Source organism: Plecotus auritus, assembly GCF_963455305.1.
Source record: "Plecotus auritus genome assembly, chromosome: 3".
Taxonomy (NCBI): domain Eukaryota; kingdom Metazoa; phylum Chordata; class Mammalia; order Chiroptera; family Vespertilionidae; genus Plecotus; species Plecotus auritus.
The window spans coordinates 148,072,862-148,097,831 of record NC_137772.1 but is presented as its reverse complement, the minus strand read 5'-3'; the positions used below and the strand labels follow the sequence as shown (position 1 = coordinate 148,097,831).

General features: G+C 40.5%; 1 protein-coding gene across 3 annotated transcripts in view; it reads right to left on the bottom strand.

Moving 5' to 3' along the window:
- Positions 1-21,299, bottom strand: part of LIN7A (lin-7 homolog A, crumbs cell polarity complex component) — a 160,754-nt gene extending 139,455 nt beyond the window's left edge. For 2 of the 3 annotated variants that reach the window (XM_080661518.1, XM_080661520.1), the window contains exon 1: positions 20,896-21,299. In XM_080661518.1, coding sequence (XP_080517644.1) covers positions 20,896-20,938 — 43 coding nt within the window. In that variant the 5' untranslated portion in view covers positions 20,939-21,299. The remainder of the gene's footprint in view (positions 1-20,895) is intronic. The other variant, XM_080661519.1, reaches the window with a different exon arrangement.
- Between the last annotated feature and the right edge of the window lie 3,671 nt (positions 21,300-24,970).

Here is a 24,970-nt window from a genome sequence, read left to right as displayed (position 1 = left end):
ACAGTATAAAGGTGACCATCTGGGGAGAGCTGGCTGACTTCATTTTCCTATGAATTTACTGTCTGCTCCATATTTATCCTCCAAACTCTACATTATGACCTTGAAAATGCATCTGCATGTTTTGTTACATGGATTTCCATATGAACATAAATGCATGTAGACCTAATTATGCAAAGAATATTAATACCACAAAGGACATATTGTGTTGTATTTTACTTAATCTCAGTTTGCCAATTTTTTTTTTTAAGTTTTTATTTCTGGTGGCAATGCCTTTTCAGCCTTTCAGGTGTTCTGTAAATTCTTACATTTTTCCTGATACATCTGCATGTGCTGACAAGCACAGTTCTAACAAACAATGGTTTCTCTGAGAACGCAGGGCTTGCAAGAAGGCCCTGAAGGTAGACCTCTGAGAATGTCAAGGACAGGAGGTGTAAATCTAGAATTATAATCCTGATATGGACACAGTGGATCATCATGAAGCAATACTCACAGGAGGAATGACAAAGCTAAAACAGGGAGGAATCCCTGCTTGTCAGAAAACACTGATTGCCCACTGACTATGTCAAGATTTCTGAAGGATGCATTACTCCTTCCTGCCATGGTGAATTAATATGCTGAACAGAAAAAAACATTTTTTACATCACTTTTCTTTTTATATCTCAGCCTGAATAGTGAAAATTATGCTACTCACACTAATAAAAAAGTACTTATTTTCAAGTACTTGTTGCTGTATCTTTTCTAAAACTAGTCTTTTGCTTGATTCCTGCAATTTTTATCAAAGAAATCTGTAGCTATTACTTCTTCAATATCCCCAATTTATGCTCTAACCGTTTCAAGATTATTCTCCAGCACTATAGACTAGTGTCTGTGCTTCTGAAACTTGTTTCCAGCCTTAAATACTGTTCCCAGATCAAAGCACCCTGACTTTTATTTGTTCATCCCCCCACCCGCCCCCAGCATTCTAAAGCTCATTGTGCTAAGCTACACTCACCAACTTTTTGAAGCAATGTTTCCCCTTTGATTTTTTCTTTCCTTACTTCCCCACCTACTAGTCAATAAGGCATGCCTACTGTTATCTCTTTCTCCCTTTCCATTCCCACAACCCCTCTGAAGTCCAGGTCAGGTCATCCAATTACCACAATAATATAGTACATAATTGTCAAACTGTTCCAAGAATAGTAGGCTCCCTTGAACAAAGAGTACCATATTCCACAGGACTTGGATATTCAAAAAGTATAGCATAGGCTACAGTAAAGGAACATCTTTAAGTTTGTTTAACCCAATGTTGGGAAACCCAATATTTCCTATTTCATTTACCATGCAATATTTTTTTTCAAGGAGCCCCCAATAAAATACCCCAGAATAATGTTTGTAAAACACTGATTTTCCCCATCCATTCAATTCTGTAACCAATTTTCATATTAGTTAATAGATATATAACTCAGATCATTTCCCCTTTCTGCTCAAAATTTTTAAACACTCTCAATTATCCATCAAAGAAAGCTAAGCACCCCTATCTATCTGCAACCTACATGTTTTATCTGATCTTTCATGACTTCATCTCTGTAGTTAGCCAGATGTCAAGCTGAGGATATTATGTTGTACTACAACTGCTCATCTTCATATCAAATAAATGTGCTGCATCAAATAGATGCATACCATCACTTAGCAATGAATCAAACTTTCACACACAACTATGGTACTATAAGCATCTCTTTAAAGACTTGATGATTTCCTGATGCTCACCAAACTTAAATCAGTCTACTTTGCTGAAGAAAAATATATTTACTTTATTTTCTCCATTGTTTGAAAAACGCTGCTATACATAATTAAAGCAACCTGCACTGAATATTTTTAGCAAATTAATTTGCATATTTCAGGTTTTTCTGAAATAAAGATGGTATGCGGTGCTTAGCATAAATGAGTCAGCTGGGAAACTGGTAAGTAGATGTGGACTGATCATATTACCTGCAATCACTTCCTGCTTTCACCAGTGTCAAAATACATATTCTTGCTGAATTTTTTTAAAGTAACATTTGTTGAAAATATTTCTAAACCATAACAAATATTAGTTATAATTTTATGAATAGTATTTATTTGTTCAAGAAATATTCAATGATCATACACTTTGGGTCAAGCATTATACTCTGCAAAAAGCAGTCAACAGGATGGACATAGTTGTTACCACATATAGTACTTACTATTCTTACACACACAGGAGTTTCAAGCATGTTGAGAATTATATCTCCCTCCAGCTACCTTACTATTTCTCTACTCCCTTTGAAAGCCAAAGTTCTTGAAAAAGTTATTAATACTGTCTCTAAATATCTGTGTCTATCCCCTGCTGAAACTACTCCAATGAAGCTTTCACCTGCTATTTCAACCAAGTGTCAGGGACACCGAGGACCTCCACAGCTAGACACAATGACATCAATTGCCAGAGGACATCTTACCTCACTCCTAGCATTTCACCCAGATAATCCTTCCCATCTTCTTCAAAGGTTCTGATCACCACTTTCTTTTGGTTTTTCTCCCTGGCTGGTGCATCCTCATCTTCTCTATCTTTAAATGTTAGAATTACCCAGAGCTGAGTCATCAAACATCATGTCTTTTCTATCCTCCAGATGGCTTTAAATGCTATCTATATGTTGATAATTCCCCTATTTATATCTCTGTCCTGGACTTTTCTCTAGAGTTCCAGAATTTTATCTACAGCTGCCAACTCAAACTCTTTATGTGGGTATCTGATATCTTAAAGTGACTGAAATCTATAATCCTCCTAGACTAGCCCTTCCCAATATGCTCTTCTATAACCTTCCCAATCTCAGTAGAATGAAGCTTCACCTTTTCAGGTACTCAGGCCAGACACCCGATCCATCATCGACTGCTTTGTTTCTCTCAAACCCTATTTTCAACCTTTCATCAAATCCTGCTGGCTATGTCTTCCAAATGTATCCAGAATTTGACCACTTATTATGACCTTTCCTGCTACTACTACCCACCTCCACCTCTGATCTGGATTGTTTTCATAACTTTCTAACTAATCTCCCTGTCTACCCTTTACCCCTTGGTCAACATAGCAGAAAGAGTCTGCTCAAACTAAAATCCCTCTAGTGGCTTTAATATTTTAGCTTAAGAGCCAAAGTGTCTAAAACAGCAAGCCCCAGCTCACCCAGTCCATGGGCAGGGTATCCTACCTTCAGCGCGCAGTTCAGTTCCACAAGAATATCCACGCCGCCTTGTAGGAGGCCCTGAGCTGGCTCTCAGCAGCCCATCATAACTGCTGGAGGCAGGTTAGCCACAGCTTCTGTGTGGTGACCTCACTGCGTGGAGTCCTTCCTGCCCGGACCACCACAGCAGTATGGAAAAGAGCTGGTGCTGATCTTCTGCTGGGATGGCTGGGCTGGACCAGCTCCCCGCCGTAGCCCTCATTTCTGAAAGTTGTAGGTGCAGCCTTTCACCCCCTCTCAGCTGTTCCTGGGCTGCACCTTCAGGACCTGGGGTTCTTAGGACTATCCTGCCTAAGCCTGCACCCTGACCCTTGCCCTCTCCCCTGCCCATCCCAGTGAGAACTGTGAAAACTAAAATGCCATCACTTGTCAAAAAACAAGTTTGTAAGAAGTCTCTCTTTGACTTCATCTGTTACTACTGCCTACCATTTCCTTGTTCACTCCACCCAGCCACACTGGGCTCATTCCTGTTCCTACACACCTTTAGAGATTTATTGACTCTGACATTTACTAGTACACTTGCTGTTTCCTCTGACTCAGGTCTTCCCAGTTTTCATTGGGCCAATCCCTCAGTTCCTTACAATTTCTCTTTTAAAACATCTAATACAAGCCTGGCTGGTATGGCTCAATGGTTGAGTATAGGCCTATGAACCAGGAGGTCATGGTTAGATTCCTGCCTGGTTTGTGGGTTCAATCCCTATGGTGGGGGGGGGGGGGTCATGCAGGATGCAGCCAATCAATGATACTCTCTCATCATTGATGTTTCTATCTCTTTCCCTTTCTCTTCCTCTCTGAAATCAATCAAAATACATTTAAAAATAAAAACAAAAGATAAAAATTAAAACAAACAAAAAAAACCCTTATCTAATATGTGACAACTTCCTGGGTCCTCCATGTAAAAGGGCAGACCCTTATTTCCTTGGCTCTCTCTTCCCATAATCCTGCTTCATGTTTTCTTACACTCCTATGATTATATGAGGTACTGTATACTTGTTTATTTACTTCTTGTCTGCCCTCCACCCCTGCTCACTAGAATATTAGCTTCATGAGAGTTGAGATCATATCTGTTGTGTTCACTACTGCATCCCCAGGGCCTAGAACAGGGATTGGAACATAGTAGGCACTCGATAACTATTTGTTGAGTGAATCATTGAAGGAATTTGAAAAAGAACATTATAAGGTGCTGTAGAAACATAAAACAAAGGAATCCAACCTAGGCTGAGGGAACAAGAAAAGATTTCAGGAATCAGAAACGTGAATGCTAAGAAGACAAGTAGGAGTTTCCCAGGAAAAAGTGGAAATGAAGAGCTTCCCACAAAGAGAACAATATTGCCAAGACCCTGAGTTTATTTGTTCATTCAACAAATATTCACTTGACACCTATCATGTACCAGGCTATGGTCTTAGGGCATTTCAAACATAAGAAGTAAAGAGGAAAGGCCATGTGCAAGGAAAAAAAAAATGTGGATATGGTCAGTTAATAAAAATGCTATGAAAACAAATCTGGGATGGAAAATAAAAAATGATGAGAGTAGGGAAAGAAGACTGCTTAAATATGGATAATATTTCCCAGGAGGTAAAGCTTGAGCAGAGGCTGAATGAAGCTCATTATTATCTGAGGAAAAAGCATTTCAGGCAAAGGAATAGCAAATTCAGGAGAGTATGTTTACAAATGGAAGGAACTCTAAAACAGTGGCCGCCATACAGAGTGGTGAGAGGGAGGTGGGAGGACAAAACGCTGGAATCCCACTCCAGAAAACTCAGCTGGCCAGCTGTGTTAAGAATCTGGGACAACAGGAAGCCACTGAAGAGTTTAATGCACTGAATGGCACCATCAGATTAATATCTCAGAAAAATCAAAACCGAACACAACCCTCATGAACAGTTCCTGGATATTTTAATACTTAACCCACAATAGCTTCCTTTCAGGTTCAACAATCATTTCTAGTATAAGCCTATAGCATCGGATAAAGTGAAAATGGTGGTATTTAAGTGATTCTTTTCCTGTATATAATGATCTTGTTAATAAATGTTTTTAAATTTTTCAAAAATTTAATAATTTGATGTCATTTTATTTTTCAAAAATTTTTAGCATTCTTCCCCATATTTTGCAATAATCTTTTTTTAAAAATCACCTATTTTTGGTGTCATGTTCTTTTCTTATAGTTTCCATTCTCTTTAAATATATTTTAATAATTATAAATATGCTTATTTTATAGTCTCTTTCTGCTTTCTTCTGTCAAGCTTTTTTCGTTTTTCAGACATACTTTCTTCTCTCTGAATTTCTCTTCCTTCTGCCAGAAACACAGGGCTCATTTACATTCTAGTCTGTTGTGACCACTCCAATGTTTTATCGCTTTCGTGTTGCTACTGTGTAATTAACTGTGAGCATGTCTGTGTCAGAGATTGTATAGTCTATGAGAAACCAATGGAGCTAGAAGTTTCTGAAGAGTGCTGTCTTTCATTTTACTTCTTTTGATCTGTCCTAGCTTAGGATTCATTTTATGTACGTTTCTTGGGAGAAACTTTCCTGAACCAACTCTGTGGTGTATATTCAGACTCCAAGCTAAGCAATGCAGATTGGGGTGTGGTAATGGTACAGATCTCATGCCCTGGTCTTGCACTGACCCCCCCGCCATGGGCTTATTGCTAAGTCTGGGACCATTTAGCACCCTTTTTATTTCCCTCCCTCACTTTTACCAAGGTGTCAGGTGAATATCACTATGGTTCCAGTCTTCACTTCCCTTTTCAATTCTGGAACCTAGGGGTTACACTTTTTCATTTGCAATCTAAAGCTATAGATAGTCTTTTAATTGTTAAATTTTATCTAGCACATCTCGATGTTTGTAATGAGCAAGGTTCTGTGTTAGCTCAGCTTGCCATGTTACAGATTCATTCAAATTAGTCTCTAAGTTGGAATTTAATTTGGAATATGAGCAACAACATAAAGACAGTCTGCTTGACCAAATAGTTGCTCAGATGTACAAATAAGTAGCAAAAATTAGCCAGGCTGCAAAATGCTTTCGAAATCTGTCTTCCCAACTGGGAATAAAATGTCTTATTCAACTAGGTTAGTGTGAATTATATAGCTCACACAGGATGAGTTAATTCTGCAAAACAGTAAAGCATATAAAAACCCGTCCTAGCAGAGCATGGGCAGAAGTGGTGTCATACAAGTTAGTAGGAAGAATTCAGCTAAATTTAAAACAAATTCATGAAAGTTCAAATGTGAGCAGGTATGGGAGTATAGGACCTCTGTGGGTAGTACTGGTGGGATTTTTTCCACAGACTTTCACTGAGAGCTCATAAGAAAGAATGGATCGGGGCAAAGACTAGAAGTAAAGATCATTACAAGTGGGAGAAAGTAAAAGCAAATCCTCAGTGGTTCTCAACCTTTCTAATGCCGCAACCCTTTAATACAGTTCCTCATGTTGTGGTGACCCTCAACCATAAAATTATTTTCGTTGCTACTTCATAACTGTAATTTTGCTACTGTTACGAATCCTAATGCAAATATCTGTGTTTTCCATGGTCTTAGGCTCTACAGCAGCGGTTCTCAACCTGTGGGTCGTGACCCTGCTAATGGTTCTTAACCTGTGGGTCGCGACCCACAGGTTGAGAACCGCTGCTGTAGAGCCTAAGACCATGGAAAACACAGATGTTTACATTACGATTCATAACAGTAGCAAAATTACAGTTATGAAGTAGCAACGAAAATAATTTTATGGTTGGGGGTCACCACAACATGAGGAACTGTATTAAAGGGTCGCGGCATTAGAAAGGTTGAGAACCACTGCACCCAAGGGCAAGGGCAGTGAAAGCAGAAAGCAGACCTATTTCCAGGATCCTGTAACAATACTATTAGCGGCCCCCTACCACTGGACAGGGAACTCCCCCATACAAGACCCTCCAACCAGGAGGACAGAGTTTGGTCTAGTAGACCCAAGAGTGGCAGAATCACTAAGAAAGCCCATTTTTGTATGCAGGCACAGGGCCTTCCTGAGGCTGAGGTTGGGGCAGGAAAACAGAGAGGCACCTTGTTCTCCCAGCACCAGGCTAGTAAGTACCAAATAATAAGCAACAACAGCCTACCCCTTGGGGGAGGTAGAGAGCAAAGAGAGAGCACCATATGGGACACAGGTACCCAGGGAAGACTGGAAGTTGAGCATGGAGCTCCTCAAATAGTTAAATTAAAGGTAAATAGAAACGACATTTTCTCTTCTCACTTTTAATGCTCTAAAAGCAGAGGTTGGTGAGTATTTTCTCTGAGTCAGATAGTACATAGTTTTAAGCTTCACAGACCAAATGGTCTCTGTTGCAACTTGCCATTGCAGCATAAAAGCAGCCATAGACAATATATAAATTAATAAGTATGGCTATATTCCAGTAAAACTTTACTTATAGACATTGAAATTTGAATTTAATATAATTTTCAGATGTCACATATTTTTTCAAACATTTAAAAATGTGAAAAACATTCTTAGCTCACAGGCTGGATTTGGCCTGTGGGTTATAGCTCATGACCTCTGGTTAAAAGCAAATTAGTAGCAATGAATTATGGGTTTATAGACTGCATACTAAAATAGTACAAATGATGAGAGGAAGCAAGTGGAAGTTTATTGAAGGAAATAAATAATGTTATTTGAAGGGAGAATGTGACAAATTAAACATATATATTGTCAACCCTATGGCCACCACTACAAACAAAACAAAAACAAAAAGACATAGCAAGATTAGCAAAGTTCACCATCATTATTAGATGAGTAAAGTATTGTCCAGCCAGTGTGGCTCAGTGGTTGAGCATCGACCTAGGAACCAAGGGGTCACCAGGGACTAAGTGTCTTAAAAAGCAGACATTTATTTATCACAGTTCTGGAAGCTGGGAAGTCCAAGATTAAGGAGCCAGTAGATTCAGTTTCTGGGGAAAACCTTGTCCTGAATTATAGACTTCTGCTTTCTGGAAGTGTCTTGACATGATGGAGAGAGAGTTTGTTCTGGTTTCTTCTTTGTCTAAGGACATTAACCTCATCATAAGGGCCCACCCTTATGACCTTATCTGAAAGGCTCAACCTCCAAAGTCTATCACATTGGGACTTAGGGTTTCAACACACGGATTTTGGAGGGGAAAGATAGGGGACACACAAACATTCAGTCCATAGCATACACCCAGTCTTAACACTTTGTAATTCCCAGTTATCATTTGGATGCCAAACTGGCAGTACTTAGACACCGTGTGATATCAGAAGAAATAAGTGTCTGCATGGTCAGAGAATACCTCATTTATCCAGAGGCATCTATCTGTCAACCTCAAGGAACTAAAGTAGGTCTGAGAAGCTGGAGTGACACAGAATTTCCCTATGAGCAGTCAAAATAAACATCTCGGCATTGCTTCTGTAATATGCATGAGGTTTTACTGCCTTATTTGTCTTAACATCCACTATCCCTTTACAAAACCCCATTTTCTAGAGAACATATGCCATACCAGAGAAGGAAATTAATCCTCTATTTTTAGGTTAAAATGTTTTTAAATTAATAACTTTTGGCTTAAAGGAGACAGCTTGTAAGTTTTACTTAAGTAGAACATGTCTTATACATTTAATGTTATACAAATATGGGATTACTTGATCCAGTGAAATATATATTAAAACCTCAAGACATATATTTTAATGATGATGGGTAAGCAGAGAGTGCTTATGCCCTTCAGAACATTTAGAACTAATCTTTTTTTTTTTTTTAATCCTCACCCAAGGATGTTTTTATTAATTTTCAGAGAGAGGAAGGGACAGAAAGAAAGAGAGGGGAAAATATCAAGGTGAGAGAGAAACATTGCCTCCTGTACTTGCCCTGGCTGGGATCAAACCCACAACCTAGGTATGTGCCCTGACCAGGATTGAACTTGCAATCTCCTGGTGTACAGGACGACACTCCAACCAACTGAGCAACCTGGCCAGGGCAAGAGCTAATCTCGAAGGGAGAAGAGAAGTCCCAAATATCTCTTCATGCTGCTATGCTCTCAAATCCCTCTCACATACCTTAACTGAAGGCAAGGATTGTAGGGAAAGGAGCTTTGGGGCGCTATTATCACAGCCAGGTCTGTAGAGAAGCTCTGCCTATGCATTACAGATCACTGAAAGGTAATCTGAATGTCACAGCCATCGCCTCTTGGGTCACTGGCACAGCATGGGAAGAAGGAACGAAATATTGCTGGCACTTTCTTACCATTCTATCTATGAGCATTTTGATTTTTAGGTTTAAGAAATTAATAGCTGCCATGAATACTAAGCACAACCATTTATTAAACACCTGCTATTTTCTAATAATTCTACTAGACTTTTCAAATACATCACTTAAATTATATTAAAAAAAATTGTTCTTTACCAACATTTAATTTACATTCTTTTTGTAAGCATTGGACAAAGTTCTTTCCCTTTTGTCCTTGGCAACTGCTGTCCCGGTGTGCCTCCTACCTGTCTGCCTGTTCTTCGAAGCCTTTGCAAGCACTTCTGTGTTGGTGCCCTTACAAGTTCAAGTTCTCCAAGGCTTGTTACAGACCCTGTTACAGACCTATGTACTTGCTCTCCCCGGTGTAGTATGGTGATTAAGCTCAAGGCCTCAAGAACCAACCAACCTGAGCTCCTATTGCTTGCTTCTGTTGCTTTATTTAGCATCTTTATGCCTCAATTCCCACTTCTTCAAAACACTAACGGCATCTGCCTCAAAGGCCTCTTGTGAGGACTAATTGAAATGAAACAGGAAAAGCACTAAGCACAATGCCTGGCATGTTGTAAATGCTCATTATGTGTGAGCTGTTGCTAAAATACTCAAACTATGTTATCATAAGTTAACTGTCTAATGTCTACCTTCCCTAGACTGCAAGCTTTCCCCCAGCCCTTGATTTGGGACCTGACACAGAGGAGATTCTCATTCACTTTTCCTTGAATGGCTAATTGAAGGAAGAATCAAAGGAGTGTATCACCATGCAAAGTGGGTGTCTTTATTCCCGTACTAAGAATGAAGAAAAATGAGGAGAGAGTAAGCAATACTCTAAGCTTCCATAGATAATAAGTGGCAGAATTGCAATTCATCCCCATATCTGTCTATTGCACTTCCCATTTATTGCACTGGGAAAAGGCAGGCTCCTGGGAGAAGCGGGGAGGATAATCACTCATTACTGAGCACTTACTATGGACCTGGCAGAGCTCCTAGCACTTGCATATGTTTTCTTGGTTAATTTTTACAGCAACCTGAAGAGGTACAGAGCATTAGTACATTCATTTTCACAGTTGAAAATGAAAGTACAGAGAAGATAGGAACAGGCCAAGGTTACATAGCTAGGAAGAAGCAGGGAGAGGAAGGGTTTGTATCCAGACGTCTGGATCCAGAGCTCACACCCTGACTGGCATATGTTTGCCTACTTCAGTGTCTCGTGATGCTTTATAATCAAATAACACTGAAAAGGAATAAAAAAAAGTCACTCTTGGTTATATTTTCCCCAGTCAACTATTTAGTACACTTTTGATATACCTCACATAAATAGAATAAAAACATTGAACATCGACAAAAAGTCTAATCCCTATCCTAAACAATTACTGAATCTTAAAGTCTGTTTGTAACAACTTTCCCAATTTGTCATTCAATTTTTGCCTGTATGTTTCCAGTAATCCAGTAATAGGATGTTCACTAATTCCCAGAAGAGAATAAATTTTGAAGAGCATAAATGTAGGGAATTTCTTCTTGAATAAAAATCTGTCATCTTGTATCTCTGCTCACTTACCTAGTTTTAACCCTGAAATGATGCGACACTTAAAGACAAAACACTAATATAGTCAGCACACATGTGAGCACTTACATTTCAGGCACTGCAGTGAACAATAGGTACACAAACATGTGTGTAAATAACTTACGGTGTCAGAGTGACAGCAGTGTAAAAGGAAAATTTAACTTTGTGTAGTAAGTGCTCTCCCAGGATTATGTAAAAAAGTATTATTGGAGCATCAAGAAAGAAGTGATTTTGGGGAAGAGTGGGTTGGCAGATTAGGTGAGTATACAGATACAGGAACCTTTTTGTTTTGACCTGCAGGCACGTCCAAATGCTCCCTGCTTCTAGAGAATACTAAAATACTAGTAAGCAGGTTCCGTGCCTCTAAGTATGTCTGTAGGCAACAAGCATTATCTGTCCCTGCCTCTGGCAGCAGGGTGGGAGTACATGTCTTCTAGGATTCAAGGAAGAAATAATTTTCATTGTTGAGTAGTTAATATGTCAAGCCTGTTCTAAGTGTTTTCTACATATTAACTTATTTAAAGCCAGCTTCCTATGAGGTCTGTCCTATTTTTATCATTTGCCATTTTACAAATAAGAACACAGATTGGAAAACAGTCTAGTGTTTCCAATCCAGGCAGGCTGGCTCTGGAGTACCTGTTTGCCATTCTAAGCCTCCCCTGCCCCAGCCCAGGACTGTCCCAATGGCCTGACCTAGGGCCAGGCCCTGTAAGAGGTTTCCAATGTGCTTGAGCGGAGTCCTGTGTGGCGGTGTTTCCTGGACAGTACAAACAAGAAAAGTGAATAGCCGGGGCTGGCTCCCTTTTGCTGATGAATGAATGAATGAAAATCACATTTCATTTCCACTAAATTTTATCTCTTTTATTGTAACCTGTTGTTACACACACACACACACACACACACACACACACACACACACGTGCCAAAATGGAGGCACTTTTGCTAAGCTATGTCACCAAACAAAAACTTAATAAGTAACCTGACTGCAGTTTCAGCCTCTCCCAGGACTGGAATTTTAAACCAATCAATCTGGAATTTCCTGATCAACACTAGTGTGGTCATCTGCCTGGTTAAACCCCCATCCTTCTCTTAAGGGAAGCTGTCCCTGCCTAAAATAATCTACTTTTTTAACTTCTTAGTCACCCTCTTTCTGCTTACAAACACCTTCCGTTTTGTACAGCTCGTAAGTGTGCCTTCCTGGTTGCTACATGGGATGCTGACAGATTCAAGAATCACTTAATAAAGCCAATTAGATTTTTAATGTTCCAGGTTAGAGTTTGTTCTTTAACACTGTCATTCAAGCTAGGTAGAATTTTAGAACATTGATATGGTTGGTCAAAGCATTTGCTATTCCGTCCAGTTCTAGGTCACCTGTAAAAATCTCCCATTACCCTAGTACAAGATATTGATAATAGTGTTGAATAAGACAGAGAAGGAAACTGCCTTGGTTTAGTGTTTCAACCACTTGAAACCCAAGGGAGCAACCATCCCCTTCACACACCTCCACATTTTCCACAAGAATTGTGATGTCATGAGTAGTATGGCTATGGCACATGCTTAAAAGTTTGACAAGACCTATCCTCAGTGATCCCATGAAAGCTCTGTGGGATTACCACTTTCTTTTCTAAATGCCAGGATCCCACTCTTGTATGAATATGCCTTAGATTTTTCTGACAGGTAGGTTGGATTACAGTGTCCTTCTCGCCTTTTTGGAAGCCAAAATACTTGTCTGTGAACAATTACTGCTCTTCTCCAATAATCTTCAAAAACCATTTTCAGCAGTCTCTCTGCCATTCTCCAAAACTCAGCTGTCATTTTATTTTTTCTTTCTCATCTACTTTGGGTATTTAAATCTTATTGCAATTCTGTGATCCCCATTATTCTATCCTTTTTGTTTAAGATAATTCTTTGATAGAAAAAACATATTATGCCAAAATATATTAACTATTAACACACAAGGCAAGTAAACAAAAATAGCAAAACCAGTTGGACTTGAAATAGTTATAGTGTTCTTAAAAGGAAGTTACCACCAGTTTAAATTAGAAGTTCTAGTTTTCTGTCCAAGACAAATAACTATCTAAATATAACAGCAAAATAATTCTCAATCAACATAATTACCAAGTTGTCCTTGACCATATATATTTTTATTAGCAAGTCTTCAAATTCAGCCAGCATACTACTTAGTAAATTCAATCATATGTATGACCTTAGGCTATCAATATGACTTTAAGGTTATGCTTACATTTGCAAATACAGAGTGATTTCAAATTAGATTCACATTAACTTGTTTATCAGGACATAACTTTATCATTCATCCATTTGTAGTTAAAAAATAAATAAGATGAAACAGAGTATCTTGTGTAAGGGGGGGGGGGATTCTGCTGGGGCCCCACCCACCCACCTTTTTTTAAACCTTTTCAGTTGTATTCTGGCATTAACTTGCCGGATTTAATAACAAGTTAAGACAGCATGCACATTCAAGCAATGGAAGTAGAGCTACAAACACCAACACCAACCCCTCGCCTCTTCTCTTGGCCCTGGAAAGCTTTCCACTTTTAGGAGTCTGCTACACACACAGAGGAAAGGTAACAACCTAAGATAGCCATTGCATTATTATAGGTTGGAAGGCTTTTTTCCCATTAAGAATGACTCTCAGGATACTGGGTCCAACTAAATCAACTTCATTCATTCCTTCAACCAAAAGACAAATGTTGAGTATGCCAACTATATGCCAAACAATGTGTTGGGTTCTACATCTCTGATCTGATAAAAACTATATCCTAATAGAAAATATTAAGGCTTAAAATAAAAATTAAAAAAGAAAAACCTCTAAGTGGTATTGGCTTTGTACCTATAATACAATCCCTAATATCCAGTATACATTTTCTCACTTGATAGTCCCCTTTCCCTAGTTGTGATTCCTGAAAAAAACACTCCAAAAGCAAAATCATTAATTTCATAACTGAGCAGAGCACACCAAATCCATCTTAGGGCTTAGATAGCTGACACACCACATTAGAAGGTACTCGCCACATTTATTTTTCTTTTTCTGGAAACTCTGTCATTAATTTCTCAATTTCTTTTCCACTTCAAAGCTGTGTATAAGACTCCCATTAAATGCAAAATACCTTTCTCTAATAATGAAATTTGAAATTTGGGTCCGTCTCTTTCCAACTTTTCATTATCAAAAAGGAAAGAAAAGGTAAATGTGACAGAATTCTGACTCCTGGAAAATGGCCTAGAACTACATAGTGAAAAAGTAAACACTCAAATATTGATTTGCTATTTTTAAAAAGTTCAATAATTTTTAATGTTTAGTGACACCTACAGAAAACATGAGAAAGCAAGCAAGCAAGCACTTAATGTTTGTAGACTAAAACATATCTGACTGCTGATGTGAGAAGGCTTTAGGACAAGAGACATAACATATAATCAGCCCCTCTCTCTTTCCTTCCCATCACAATTACTGGGGGAAATATTTTTAAAGCAACATAAGAACTAACTTAATTTTTACTTTTCTTCTTGGTTAATGTCTCCTAATGTTTTATATATATCAAGGAGAGAGAGGAGAGAGAAGGGGAGAAAGGGCAAGTCCTTTTAGACTGTGAGCAAAAGCAATTTCCAGGCAAATACAGATCTTATAAAAACTGGTGAATACAGCTTATTAGAAAAGCTATGGGCTTGCCCCAAGGCTTGAATCTGGATATACATAAAGTAATAAGCTCTGCATGTGTTGAAAAGTGAAAGGAAGAGAGAAAAATTTTAATGTATCACAAATGCTATGAAAAGTGTAGTGCCATGAGATTTTCATTTGCATTCAATTCTTGCTCTCATGTTATTTTTCTCCATAAGGTCGGAACCTACAACATAAAAGTTCTTGGTTTTAGAATTTTTAAAGGACAAAAATTTTAAAGAGGAAACACATCAAGAGTTGTTTAATCAATATTTTGATGTATGACATTTTAGAAGCCAAGAAATCAAGATTTCCATTTACACTTACGCAAATTATCCAAGTTGAATTTAATTCACAGAAAAGTTAGATGACGGTTGACAACAACATTTTCTCTTATATAAGCACCAGATGAAGATTGTAAGCTACTGATTATTTCATAAACAGTCTCAAATATTTAAGATAGCACAATATTAATTACTCCTCAAAATTGTCTTAATTATCCATTTCTCTCTACAAATTGGCTTTGTATTATTTTTATAAGCCATTATTTTTAAGCCATTCTGCTGAAAATTAGAGAGAAATGGTAGCAGAAGTGAAATTTTGAAAAATTCTATTGTTACCTTTTTCTGACCTTGACATAGAAAGTGAAAGGAGTGTTGGAGCAACTGGACTTAAGAAAGTGACTGAGTCCATGAAGTTACATAGTGACCTATTCCCATGTTCTTTGTCATGAAGGTGTTGAGTGTCATGGCTGATATGTTGCTTTGTTCCCTTGAGCTTAACTGAAGGTCATTTCTGATTTTAGAGACTGAAATCTGGGTAAACTGACCTCTGCTGTAGGGAAGAATTGCTGTGAATGCTTGAAATTCTGGAAGAGAAGATCCACACTAATCTCTTTATCAGCATCTTTTCTTTGCCACAAGGGTAACTTTCAAGTGCTACTTTCTACATCACTGTCTAATATAAAATACTACAGGCCCGGTGCATGAAAATTCATGCACTGGAGCGGGGGGTCCCTCAGCCCAGCCTACCATTTCTCACAGTCCGGGAGCCCTCAGGGGCAGAAGGCGACCTGGTGATCAGGGGAAGGCGACGCCCCATCACACCTCTGCTGCTGCCACTGCTGGCAGAGCGCAAGCCTCAGCCGGTTACCTGAGCCTCAGGTGGCCCTGGGCGGCTGGGCAGCTGCCATCCGAAGCCTGCCTGAGCCTCGGGTGGCCCTGGGTGGCTGGGCAGCCGCCATCTGAGGCTTGCCTGTGCCTTGGGCCGGCCCTGGGCAGCTGGGCAGCCGCCATCTAAGGCTTGCCTACATCTCGGGCCGGCCCTGGATGGCTGGGAGGCTGAGGGGACTGGGGGACTCCGGAGGCAGGCATGTGGAGCAGCTGGGCCTTGCCATGTGCCTGCCCACCCGGTAGGGCTGAGGGGACTGGGAGCCACCATCTTGTGGCTGTGGGCACTGCCATCTTTGAGGGTGTGGCAGTTAATTAGCATATTCCCTCCTTATTGGCTGTGGGCGCCTCCATCTTTGAGGGTGGGGCAGTCAATTAGCATATTCCCTCCTTATTGGCTGAGGGTGCCACCACCTTTGAGGGTGGGGCAGGCAATTAGGATATTCCCTCCTTATTGGCTGTGGGTGTTACCATCTTTGCGATGGTGTGAGGGTCAATTAGCATATTCCCTTTTTATTAGTCAGGATTAAAATGAAAATGAATATATCGCATATTATGACTACTTAGATTTCACATGTAAATTTATGCATAGTGATATCTATTTAATTTACATTTGAAAATCTAGTTATAACATATGATGCTTTCGCTTAGGAAAAATAAGCAAAATACAGATCTATAGATTTTCTTGGTATACTAAAAACCAAGAAAGGATATATAGAGTGTTATTATTCCTTGGTAATATTTTTTAACCATTTGATTGGTTATAGATGTATTAAAGAGATAGTAGCTGAGTTGTACATATGAAACTGCTCTTCTGTGTATTCTTCCCTCTTTCCAGAATACTTTTTTTCCTAAGGATTTTATTAATACATCAGAACTGTTTAAATGTTTAAGTGAGCCTTCCTTAACCATCACTGTCTAAATAGGTCCTTCCCTATTTTCCTCTATCCTTATGTCATGTTACTTGTCTTGTGAGCAGTTCATATTTTCAATTAATCTAAAATCCTATGAATAAGTTACATCATTTAGCTCCTGGCTATCAACTCCTCACATCCCAGTTTCTATGACTCTCCGCTGTGTTCACATCTTCTCAACAATTCCCTTGATGGTCCCAGGGTGTACACGGGAGGTTCTTCTCCAGAGTACAGCTACAAAGTTTGCTCCTAAGTTTCATCAGGTCTCTTAAATGTCACCAACCCAGAGGACCTTCCTTGACTATCATACTTCAAACAGCAGCCCCTACTGCTCTCTTGGATGCAGTCTTATTTTTCTCACTGGCACTTATAGTTGTATATGTATGTGTTCAATGTGCAACTCCTTCATTAGCATGTAAACTCCGTTAGAACTTTATCTGCTTTGTTCTTTAGTACTGCCACATTGCTTAAAACCATGCTTGCCATAGGCTGTCACTCAACACTTTTTTGTTGAATTAATTAATTCCTTACTTATTATCTGTTTCTCCCACTAGACTCTTAAGGACCATAAAAGCAGGAACATTGTTTCTGATATTCCTACAACATCTTGTATAGATTAGGTTATAAATAAATGATGAATGGTTTGCTTATATATGTGCATTTGTGTGTGTGTGTGTGTGTGTGTGTGTATGTGTGTTTAATCTTTATCTCTGGGTAGATTCTAATTACAACAAAGATGAATTATGTCTGTTTAGTTCACCATGCATGCCAATCCCATAGTGGGGTCTCACACATAGTAGACATACAATAAATAAATGAAAAATCATCAGGACTGGGACCAGAATGAATAGGAACCTATTCTGCCAATAGCTATCCAGAGGCCTCCACAAAGTTACTATGAGGTCTTAATGGTAGATGGAAAAGAGTTTAGGACATGCACAGAGAAGTGAAAACCTTAAACTGCCCTTTCAGGGCCCAGCCTGGTCCTGGCAAAGGCTTGCTTCCCAGACAAGACCCAAGAAGCTAGCACATACTCTGAGTGTCTTCCTTTCAGATACCTTTTGTATTCTGGGAGGAGTAAATCTTAATTTCAATCCATAGCTTTGATTAGTTTGCTTAAAACCTTTGCCATGAAGATTCCAGATAAATCAATTTATGGTGCCAAAGGGCATCAAATAAGAAAAATTAGATTGTAACGTAAAATCTCCCAGTACCTAGAATAGTATCCTGTCCTTTCCTGCATGTTTTTCATTTGAAAAAATGAAGATGCTAAAAAAGAACTGGCTCTCAAATTATGGACATGAATTCAGGTTTGCTGAGATGTCCTTGGAGGTTTTGTCAAACATCTTCCTTCCTCCCTCTCCTTTGCCCACCTGCTACAATCCCCCATGGTTAATAATCACAGCCTTGGTGAGCTATGGTAACTGATAGTAATTGTCAAGTATGTAGGGAAAACGAAACATTAAACTGCCGGCCTATGTTCTCCCTGCCATCCTTTTCAGGGCCAAAATGTTGTGAATCTATAAACTGTACCTCAGTTCACTGCCAAATCCCTATATTTTAACAGTGATTAAGTTACTGCAGTCCTTAGTTCACTTACACTAATGTGTGATTTTTCTACTGTGATCAGGGACAAGGTCAGACACTGAGAACACAAAGATGAGTTTAGAAATGGCCTCTTCCTTGAAGGAGCTCTATTCAGTGAGGAGCCAGATGCAACAGTGTGAGAAATGTTTTGATGGAGCCAAAGCGGCAGGTGACTTCAGTGCACATCAAAGGACATCAAAACAACCTGGGCAACTGGGGTGAGCTTGAAAAGTCTTCCAGTGGGTGACCAGAAACTGAGTCCTAATTTTAATGAATCAAATTAAAGTTGCACAGTGTCAGAGTCATCTCAGCCAAACTCCTTATGTTGCACAGTGGAAACCTGATGCCCAGAGAGACTAACTGACTCATGCAAAGTATCAGAGTTACAACTAGGACCCAGATAAGTAGTATTTGGCTTCATCTTTTAAGAGACTCTTTTTTTTTTTCAGAATTCTTTATTTCATCAGTTTAATGGTGAAATTAATCAATGAATTATATTTTAATGACCAAGAGATAAAAATACTTTTACATATTGACTTTATGCACAGCAATCCTACCAATAACCCATCATCAGTAAATTACAGACTTTGCACTGAGCTGTTGGTGAATTAATTTATTCAGCTACAACCAGACTCTCCCAGCTTGCCTCTTGAGCTCCTTACTGCATGAAACTAATCACACTGGGAAGGACAGGGACAGCCTGGCTGTGAACAAGAACAAACTTTAAGAAGAGCTCTTGGTCAGATTGCATTTCCACTCCACAACTGAGGGAGGCATCTAAGGGCTAAGGTAAAACCAAAAAGTGAACTATTTTCAGTAGTATGTAGTAGTATATAAATTGCTCAGGTATGAAATTATCTTGGAGTTTTGTGTGTTTTTTTTCTCCTACTGTAGTCCATTTACTTGAGCTATTTAAAGACTGATTAAGTAATGAGACAATATAAGAGCTCATTACATTAAAACAGAAATACTTAGAAAATACATAATTTCTCGTAGCTTGCCATCTGTTTGGCTCTTAGTGGCAATGGATTTATCCTGCTTAGTGCAGATGATGATATTGGAGTGAAATCATGGGTTATACAATGGATTTCTGAGTTCTTTTACTACTGTTATTAATTTACAAGTTTGCAAATTAACATTTCCCAAAATAAATAAAAAAATTCAACTTTTACCCCCAAGCCAAGTTGCTATGGGCACCAAATAAGATCTGTTCTGGCGCCAACAGATTGCCTTAAAGTCACCCACAATCTCTCCAAATTAAAAACCTCACTGGCTTTTTCACTGTACTCGCAGCAGGATGCTCTTTTGCCTTGTCCCACAGTCCAATTTAAGCCGCTAAGAAGAATATTTTTAGAGGCACATCAAACTAAATCATTTTCGTCTGAACACACCATTTCCAAACGGCCACCCAGAGTCCTAAATCCGGCCGCTGCGGAGGGGGACAAGCAGGTGTCCTCCGCTGCAGGGTCGCGGGACTCGAGCGCCTTCACAACTGGACAGGGAAAGCCAGAAGGAAAACCCAACACTCGGTGACAGGTATCACCCCTCACGGGTGCAGCAGAGAGGCCCCGATCCAAGCGGATGTCTTCATCCTCAGGCTTGAGGAGGACTTGGGGAGAAAGCAAACACCGCTTCCCCATCAAGTCAGAGAGCTGGGCGCACAGGGTCGCAGGTCAGAAGTTGAATTTCAATCCAGTCTGCGCTGCGTCCCAGCGCATTCCGCAGCCCGGGCACCGCGGTGGGTGGCTACGGGTGGAAGAGAACGAGGCTGGCGGGGCAAGGGAAACTGAGGGCTGCCCCTGCCGGAGAGCACCGGGCGGTGGGGGCAGATGCGACCCCCTCCACCTTCGGAGCCGGGAATAACCGGACTCAGCTGCAGTGACGATGCGCCCCCAGCCGGGGCACCGCGCTGCCCGCGCTCCGCGTTGCCCTTTTGGCCAAGAGCAACTCCCGCCGCCGCAGCCCCACCGCCGTGCGCCCTGGCACCGTTGCCCCGGGGTGCGCCTGGCCCGCCCCCGGGCAGCTGCCAGGGCACTGGGAGCTGGACGGACCATCGCCCCCGGCGCAGGGACAAACTTCCTCCTTCCTGGATCCCACCTCCCCCCCCCCCCCCCCCCCCCCCAGCCGTGCTTCCCAGGTCTCGGGCTGCAGGCGCCCCCGCCGGGCACGGCACGGAGAGCTTCCTCCCTGCCCCTCTGCAACCCGGAGCCCCGGGCGCCTGGCGGTCGCCGCGCATCCGCTCCAACAAAGCCGGCGGCCCGAGGCGACCGGGCGAGGGGCTGGGAGTGGCGGTGAGGGCTCCTGGGCCGGCGAAGGCACCCCTCGGCCGGCCCGGCGGGGAGCGGCAGGCAGAGAAAGGGGAAGAAAGTCTCCTGCTCTCAGCGCGAACGCCTCGCCTTCTTCGCTCGTCCTTGCTCGCTCGCTCGCTCGCTCGCTCTGTTCCCCCCGCCCGAGCATGTCCGCCTGTCCCGGTGGCAGTTGGCGGGGACAGAAGAGGAGGCAGAGGGGAGGCAATGGCCTGACGGGAGAGTCGCTCCCTTACCTCTGTCCAGAGTGAGCGGCTGGACCACTGTCAATGTCGCCATGTCTGCGGTGGGAGCCCAAGTGACGCTCGGCTTCAGCAGCAGCAACCGTTTTTAGTGAGAAAAAGAGGAGGAGATTGGGGGCGGGGGTGGAGAGGGAAGATGGAAAGGAGGGGAAGGAGGGGGGAAGGAGGGAAGGTGGCGGTGGTGGAGGAGAAGAAAGCTTGGGTGGGTTGGCAGCCAGATGGAGACGCAACTGTTTCGCTGCGGACAGACCTTCAGATGCCGCGTGAGGCTGAGCAGGTATCGGAGCTACTGCGTCGCCGGCTCAGGGACGGAAGGCTCTGCCCGGGAACTTCGCTGTTCCCGCCCAAGGAGCACACATGGGTGCAGCTGGTGTGTTGCTTTCTTCCAACTTCCCAGTGAGATGCGATGGTCAGAGGATGCGTGCCCCAGGGGGAGGGAGAAGGTGGAAGAGGGCTGGGGGCAGGGAGGTAGAGAGGTGATTTTTTTTTTTTTTTTCAGATGAAAAGAATTTGTCAAACCTGTAATCCCATCCCCTGGGGAGAAAATGCTTCTAGCTCAGAAACGCTGGGATTTATGTGTAGTTGCTGTTAATTTCTGTTATTATGTTTTTTTGGAATGTTGACTTATAACAGTATCAAGATAACTGACTTAAGGCCAGGGTTCCATCACTAGGTCTCCATTAAAGACCTGAGTGTATTGCCTAGAAAATAACTTATCTTAAAAGCAAACTTCTTAAAAATGGTTTTAAATAAAAAACACGAAGAGAAGTTCCATTACTAAGTTTGCAAAACATGTCCCTAGCAGGTTTTCAGGTTGATCTATGTAGCCGGTGCTTATCCAGTTGTCACTTATGAACATGTATGTCAGGAATAGAGCTAGGAGTGTGACAGGCCATGTGCCATGGCCTGATTTAGGAACTGAATACAGTTCCTACTTCCCTGTAGCTTATGATCTAGTGGGATGTGATGTTATTAAAAGGGTGGCTTCAGAGTCCGTTGATCAGAATTCAATTACTAAAACCTTCGGGTACTGGCTATGACCTCTTCAACTGCTTTCACTATCTTGCCACTGCAGGGACTCAGTTCCTGGTAAAGAAATCAAGTATATAGAAATCTTACATAAGCAGAATGGTGATGACCATGGGTTTAGGATTGGAAAGGACAAAGCTGCCTCCATTCCCTTCCCTAGAACAGAGCAGAATTGTTTTTGGCCAGCAATACATTCTGTTTTTAAGCAAAATATTTGTATATGATCCATATCATTGTCTTCTGATGACAAAATGGATGATTTCTGGAGATCTTTTGCATCCATGGCCTACATTTTTATTTATTCTACTTATTTTTAATATATTTTTATTGATTTCAGGGAGGAAGAGAGAGATAGAAACACCACTGATGAGAGAGAATCATTGATCAGCTGCCTTTTGTACACCCCCTACTGGGAATTGAGCCCACAACCCAGGCATGTGCCCTGGGAATTGAACCGCCATCTTCTAGTTCATAGATTGATACTCAACTGCTGAGCCACACTGGCTGGGACATTGGTCTACATTTTTTAAAAAAGGAAACAAGATTTCACCAATGATTTCAGAAAGTAAAAAATGGCCATACATTCAACAGACTCTAAAGACATCCCTGAAATAGTTCAATGTGCCTATATTTTCACTGAGTGTTTTAGAAAGAACCTGATCTTGAAATTCAAATCTTTGTTATTTTTTCTTTAGAAATCACATGATTCCTCACTGATCCCCAGTTTCCTCATCTGTCAAACATGGGAATAACCTTCACTCTCACTGAGAGTCTGTAAAAGAGGAAACCAATTCTACCTTTCAATCTTGCTGAGTTTTGTGAGGATCTGAATGTGCTTTGAGAAAGAAAGGCATATATAAATCTATACATACAGCAAACATACATCCCACCTGAACTGTGTGGCAAGCACTCTGCTAGGCTCTGGCCTTGCAGAGATTAATGAGATGTCGCCCTGTCCCTGGACAGTGCTGGGTCCAGGCTGGGAGACAAATGAGCAAGCTATGCAGCAAGTGCTCTAAGCATCACAGAAAGGAAGTACTATGGGACTGAGGAAGAAGCAACAATTCTGCTTGATTATCATTATTCACATCCCCTAAATCAAACAACAGAAAGAAGTTGAATTGTGCACAATAAAAGCATAGTATGTTCCAAGGCCTTGCACAAAATGTCAACCCTCATTCAATAATTGAGGGTGAAAAGAACATACAAATCCCCTGGCTACTAATGAAGTTCTTTAAGAACATACTTTATTATGAATATGTATTTGAGCAGCTTCATTCATAACTCCAAAAGTCATAATTGTACCTATTTCAACACAAATCTGAGACTGTAAGGCCCATGATGGATTTTTATCTTTGTTTTCTAATGTCTCCCCAACACCAAACATTGAATAGTATGTTTCTAGACTTATGCCTTGAGCTCCCTAATTGAAAATGTGTTCTATAATTCTTACTGCATTGACAATGTAGGGTTTTTGTAGAGACTGAAAGGGAAAGTAAGAGGAAGCATGAATAACCATACATTAATTGGTTATTATTTCTAATAGCTAGAACTTCAATGCCTTTAGCTGGTGCCTATGCAGGTATAGAAAATGAATAATAAACAATCATTATCTGTTAGGATTTATTTTTTAATGAAGTATGAATAACTAACTACTGTCTCTCCAATAACATATGTGAATTTCTATTTAAGACATAAGAAAATTTCTGTAATCTCTTCTTTTGCTTGGGTAGATGTGACCATACTTAGGTCTCTTGAATAATTGCTTGGACCACTCCTATGCCACCCATAGTGTTTCAGGTCAATGTACTTGATCTATTCATATTTATGCTGCTCTATTGATTGTGTATTAATCAGAGAATTGTTAAAACACATATGATTATACTTTTAGCTATTTGGTTACACAATCATTAATTACTATTTTTCATTAAACTATATATAGTAATTTAGTTCATTGGCACCTGTGTTTTTAATAGAATTCATTCATTCAATATATACCTACTAAGCACTTTATATGTGCCAGGCATCGGCTGTTTTCTCTTTCCTCCTCTTTTCAACCCAGAAAAAGTAGTATTGTTATTTCATTTTATAGATAAGCAAAACTGAGACTCAGAGGTTAAGTAACACCTGTTTAGTAGTGCCTATGCTGTTCATTAAGAAAAAGACTTTAGCCCAGCCAGATGTACTCAGTGGTTGAGTATTGACCCGGGAACTAGGAGGTCACCAGTTCAATTCCCGGTCAGGGCACATGCCCGGGTTTCAGGCTCTATCCCCAATGGAGGGCATACAAGAAGCAGCCGATCAATGATTCTCTCTCATCATTGATGTTTCTATCTCTCTCTCCCTCTCCCTTCCTCTCTGAAATCAGTAAAAATATATTTTAAAAAGAAAGAAAAAGACTTGAGCCTGGCCAGAGTGGCTCAGTGGATTGAGCGTCATCCTCTGTCCTCTGCACTGAGAGGTTGCTGCTGCCCAGGTTGCAGGCTAGATCCCCAGCGGGAGGGGGACAGGTAGGTGTCAGCTGATTTATGTTTTTCTCTCTCTGTCTCTCCCTTGACCTTCCTCTCTCTCTAAAGTCAATGAAAATACATTTTAAAAATAATAATAAATTTAAAGAGACTTTATTTTGTACTTTTGAAGATTTCATGATTTCAGCATTGTATTTCAGAGTTCCTTTCTCTTTTGTTGTTATGTTTGAGATATGTTTAAAAGAGGGAGGATGCATATAGGAAATTTAAGTTAAAGTAGAAAAAAACTATGATACAGATTTCATTTTATATAGGTTAATATTAAAATGACTATCTACTTCGAAATATAAAATCTGTTCTTGTAAAAAAAAAAAAGCATTCAAAACTACATTAAGGTCTTTTTTACTTCATTGAATCTTTTTTAATTATGTGACAAAATCAAGAGGTTTGCATAAAATCTTAGCATACCAAAAAATGTGTTTAGTTAGATTATAAATGGAGTGTAACAAGCACAGTTACATATGAGGAAAATAACACCTTAGAACTGGAATTCTTTCAGTCTTTGGTGTTAG